This window comes from Elephantulus edwardii, unplaced genomic scaffold (genome assembly GCF_000299155.1).
Source record: "Elephantulus edwardii isolate Elephantulus edwardi_28Jun2011 unplaced genomic scaffold, EleEdw1.0 scaffold00125, whole genome shotgun sequence".
In the NCBI taxonomy this organism is placed as follows: Eukaryota; Metazoa; Chordata; class Mammalia; order Macroscelidea; family Macroscelididae; genus Elephantulus; species Elephantulus edwardii.
In genome coordinates this window covers 3,882,001-3,887,182 of record NW_006399875.1, presented here as the reverse complement: position 1 = coordinate 3,887,182, position 5,182 = coordinate 3,882,001, and the positions used below count along the sequence as shown (strand labels likewise).

Below are 5,182 nucleotides of genomic sequence, written 5' to 3'. Positions count from 1 at the left end.
CCAGCCAGTGAATATATTCGTGAGCAGGTGTAAGTGTTTATTTTATAAGGCTCTTCATGTGCATTTTTATTTGATCCTCAGTAATAACCACTATTTAAATCAATATATAATAAAGCAGCATGGATCATTTTTATCACTTCCTTTTTATTCCTCTTTACGACAGATATTTCTTATTGTAATAATTCCCACTTAAGGAACAGAACCATAACGGGCCTATTTCACAACATGTGTGAAGCCTCTTGTGGCTGGGGCGTGTATAGTCAGGGGGGAGAAAATGTCTAGAAAGAGTAGTATATTTCCAGACATGAGATTGTGATAGTAATAAGTAAAGATACACGTGAATTACAGATATGTCTGTGTCAGGACCATAAAAATTAATTATAAAATTAAATCTATGAGAGTTGCACAATGACTAAGGATGACAGAAGAGGAATAGATGCCTTCGAGTTGTGGTGCTGGAGAAGAGTCTTGAACATACCTTGGACTGCCAAGAAAACAAATATATCTGTCTTGAAGAGGGCAAAACCAAGTCTCTCCTTGGAGGGTAGGATTTTGAAGCTCTGCCTCACTTACTTTGGGCATGTGACCAGGAAGATTGATCCTTGGAGAAGGACATCACACTCGGAAGTGTGGACGGACAGCGCAGGAGAGGGAGACCCCGGATGAGATGTATTGATAGAGTAACTGGGGTGATGGGAGATGGTGTATTGGAGTCAGTGAGACTGGCTCTGGACAGGGAAGAGTTCAGAGCTGCTGTACATAGGGTCGCTCGCTATACATTGCAGGTGACTCAGGGGCACATAACAACAGTAATATACTATGACAAGTTTGGAAGCAGGAGTGGCATCCACTTCCAAAATAACATGCCTCCAGGAACTCTATGAACTTTGATAAATGTCAATAGTTGTAGAGAGGCTTCAAACCTTTTCTTCATAGTATTGCTATGAGTTGTGCTAGACTCAAAGGCAATCAACAACAATAACAACAACAAATATACACACAATGAAGTTTTATATTAAAGTAAATAAATAGATATAATATCACAATACACTTTTATATTACAGTCGCATTTTAAAGTAAGCTAAAAGAAAACATATGTATAGCTTAAAACATTTTTCGATTGTGATCAAATTTATTTTATTACAGGCAATTTTTATTTTCTTCAAAAATTTACTTCAAGAATGATTCCCATGAGGTTGAAGACATAACTAAGAAATCACAGCGTCCCATGGCTTACAGGAACACATATCCACGGCTCACAATAATGCCCTTGAGATGCTGAAGATAGAAGAAAGGGGAGTGAACAGGACATTAGTGTCATATGATGCTGTGGTTTGGGGTGTGTTGTTCTTTCCCTTAAAGATCAAGCAGGTGTCTACATCTAATTGGTAAAGAAAAGCCCAGGACTTCAGGGTGATTGAGAGCCCTTGCTGTGTTTCTCCTTGGGAAGAGCTCTCCAGCCTCTTGACTACAGCAAGTAATTGCCTTCTCGCTCATAAGGTGTTCAGAATCAGTTCATTAGTATATACTGTGAAAACACTCAGAGGGCATAAAAAAGGGCACCTCAATCAAATCGTGCTAGAAAATTAACCTTCTGCAGCGGTTTCAGACCTTTCCGGTTTCACAAGACAAGACTTAGAATGAAGTAAATCACTTCCCTTCAGAATCAACATCTGTCCATGATTAGAGAATTGTTCCTGAAATCTTGGAGCCCTTCCCGTCTTGGCTGGCATATCATCTTCCTCTTTTTGCCAGGGATATTCCCAAGGTTTAGATCAAGGATTGAAACAACACGTTCAGGCATCCAGAAGTAAACAACCAAAGCACAGCTGAGGGAATGAAGCCAGCCCAGTCCTGAATGCTGGGGGCCAGGAATACGGCACCTCTTAGACAATAAAGGTGATGATGGGGAGTCTGTAATGGGCCACAGTTCACCAAGAGAGATGATTCTCTGTCCCAAAGTCATACTTTCAAGGAATGATTGTCTAAACAATACAAAGTACATATGATGCTGAGTTAACTTCATCATTCAATGAAGTATACTAAAAGCCTCATATGCCAAGGAAGCTTGGATGGGTATAAGTCAACAGAAAAATGTGCTCTCTAACCTCACATGGTCTAAAGCCTATGGTCCTGGGAGGTCAAATCGATAATAGTGATTGGCATTCAGCCGTTTCAGGCACATGCAAAGAAGAATAAGGCTCTCCTTTCTTCAAAGCTGGTGTGGGTACAGAGAAGTATTCTTTTTCTCTCTGCAGGGATTGTGAGTTCATTTGTCTCGTTATTTACAACATTGCACCAGTATCTCCCAAACTCCTCAACTCAGCAGGAGCCATCATGTCAGAATCCAAGTGCTAGCAAAACAGAAAAGTAGAGACATTTCAGTATCTCATACTTTCTTCATTCTCCAAGTGTAGTCCACAGATCCACAGTACACCTCTCACCCAAACAGAGCTTGCTAGAAATGCAGAATCTCAGTGCATGCTCAAAACTTCTGAACTCTAACTTGCGTTTTCACAAGCTCCCCAGATGGGTTCCTCGTATACATCTGATTTGGGGAATCACAGTTCCTGTCCTCGCCAAGCCTGTCACTCTGCACAAAGCATATTTCAAACAGAACAATCGCTAGAGTGCACATTCCTTTCACATGAAGTTGTAACGTAAAAGAGTTGATGTAAAACACGCACAATCTACATGGGATAGAGTGAACTCAGACCTCGTAATATTTGTGAATGATCCTAGGTTCATCTATCGGCTCTAGCATTGTGCTGCAGCCCTCATCTCTCAGTTTTCTGTACTGTGGTGACTTGTATGTTCGTAGGAAAGTGGAAGCTTTGCCACTGGCATTTCAAATACTAGCAAGGTGGGAAAGTTCCAGCAGAGCACAATAGATAGATTATGAAGAAAGACTAATGATCTCCTTCTAAAAATGAGTGAATGAAAGCCCAAAAAAATCATTGAATGGTTAATTCTGGAAGATAAGTCCCCGGGCATTATAAGACACTCAAAACACAGCAGTAGTGGACGTGAGCAAACCAATCGCTATCATAACGTCTCAAGATCGAGTAATGTTTTGTCTGTTTCACTTGGGGTCACTACAGCACTATATCAGGCTTGCTTCTTCTGGAATCATTCACCTTGTACATTTCTGATCTTTGGTCCAGCTTCTTCTAAGCCATTGCTTCCAGAGTCATGGGAGAAAGTCAAAGGAAGCCGAGCACAAGCTTCTAGAGTCTTCTCCAGCAGTGATTATAACAATCTGTGGAATGCTGTCTACCAGGAAGTACCTTACAGGGCACCACATGGGTTTTTACTGGGGCCTGATAACACAGGCACATCCTGCCTGCTCCATACCAAAATGCCACGCTCTAGAGAGGAAAGCAAGGGCTCAGCATAGACCAATCCGTTTGCCCAAAGAGTTTAGGAAGGGTGAGCCATTTATATAGTATAAGAATTTCTGAGGACCTCCCCACATTAAAAGATCTTACAAGGTGACCTTTTCAAAGTCACTAGTTTCAGGTCTACTATATTAACTCTTTCACACACAGATTATGAATGTGGTTTTTTTAGCAGTTTGGGATATGATGATTAATATTTACCGAACACATCAATTTAAATTTGTATATCAGAAATTTAATTTATATAAAGAAACTCTTAATAATGAGTTATTAGTTATCGAGAAGAAATATTTAGAAATGGATCAACTATGTAGGTCTTGAAGTTTTATTGTAATGTAAAATTTTTATTTTATACTGGTTTACTTACTGGTTTCTTTTACATTACTTATCATACTGGATCTTCCCCTCCCCCCCTTTTTTAAAGTCCATTGTGTAATTTTATTAGCGCACTGTTCATTACATCTCTAGAAAAAGAATCCCAGGATTTCTCCTCCTGTGTGTTTTCGTCTTGCTTCCTAGTGGTCCGTGATGCCACCTGAGGTTGTCCGTACAATGAAACCTAACTGACGGGATGGGAGCAGATTATTCTGCCACTTTTCTAGATCTTTGAGCTGCACATCAAATCTGGAGCTGATAAGGCCACACTTGTTTAACCTGCCTGTGAGGCTGACAACAATTTTCCCCATTCTGTGATCATCAATGATTTCAAATTCTCCAGTGTAACCATGCTTCATAATCACGGTCAGGAACCGAAAGATGACTTTGGAGCACAGCCTGATGAGAACCTGGAGCTTGCCTCTCCTCTCGGCATTGTTGATGCTCTTGAGAGCGTCAGCCAGGACGTTCATGTGCACCATTGTGGTGGCAGGGAAAGATGGCAGAAAGGATCTTTCCTCTTTTTGACTCGCCTCTCCTTCCACTCATCAAATTATACGACCCTATGGTTAAGCCCTCCCCCATCCTCACTCCTCTGCTCCCTCCTCCCCAATTTGTACCCTTGTACATGTTCTACAATGATGGTCTTATACTGTATTTAAATGTCCTTCTGGGACTGAGTGAGTTCACTTAGCTCTCCAGTCTCTCCCACTTCAGGTAGTAATTTACAAAATCATTGCTCCTGTGTGCTGCATAGTATTCCATTTTGCGAATGTACCAAAATGTCTCAATTCATTCCATTCTGGTTGGACATTTGGGCTATTTCCATGATTTTGTGATGGTGAATAACAGTGCTGTGAACATTGGTGTACAAGTCTCTGTTCTGCAGCTCTCATTTTCTCAAGGTTTATTTATTCAAGCAATGGAATAGCTGGGTTCTATGGAACGCCTATGTTCAGCGTTTTGAGGAAATACCAAACTGCCTTCCAGAGAGGTTGTACCATTTTAGAATCCCACCAACAATGTGTAAGAGTTCGTTTCTCACCACATCCTCTCCAACATTTGGTACTTGCTGCCCTGTTACTGGAGTTAAACAGTATCTCATTATGGTTTTGATTTGTATCTCTCTTTTTTTTTATTTTTATATGCCATTATGAAAACTACTTGTGCCTTTTGCCACTGTTCAATGTCTCAAACCTATTCTTTTTTCCCTTTTTTATTTTTTGGTTTTTTTTTTTATTTTCTACTAGTTTACTGACAAAATTCATATACAAATTCAAACAAATTCTTCCAATTTCCCTCACCTCCCCTCGCCCATCAAATTGTACAACCCTATGATTAATTCCCCCCTGTGCATCCATCCCTCTGCTTTCAGCCTCTCCCACACTTCTTAGATCCTTATACTCATT

General features: G+C 40.4%; 1 protein-coding gene across 1 annotated transcript; it reads right to left on the bottom strand.

The window, feature by feature from the left end:
* Positions 1-3,913: 3,913 nt before the first annotated feature.
* On the bottom strand, positions 3,914-4,255 carry LOC102845331 (40S ribosomal protein S15a-like). The gene has a single exon (XM_006893176.1). The coding sequence runs from the start codon at positions 4,253-4,255 to the stop codon at positions 3,914-3,916; it is 342 nt and encodes a 113-aa protein (XP_006893238.1).
* Between the last annotated feature and the right edge of the window lie 927 nt (positions 4,256-5,182).

What these genes read in the sequence shown, in the direction of transcription:
- LOC102845331 (XM_006893176.1), bottom strand. Translation starts at nt 4,255, where the DNA reads ATGGTGCACATGAACGTCCTGGCTGACGCTCTCAAGAGCATCAACAAT.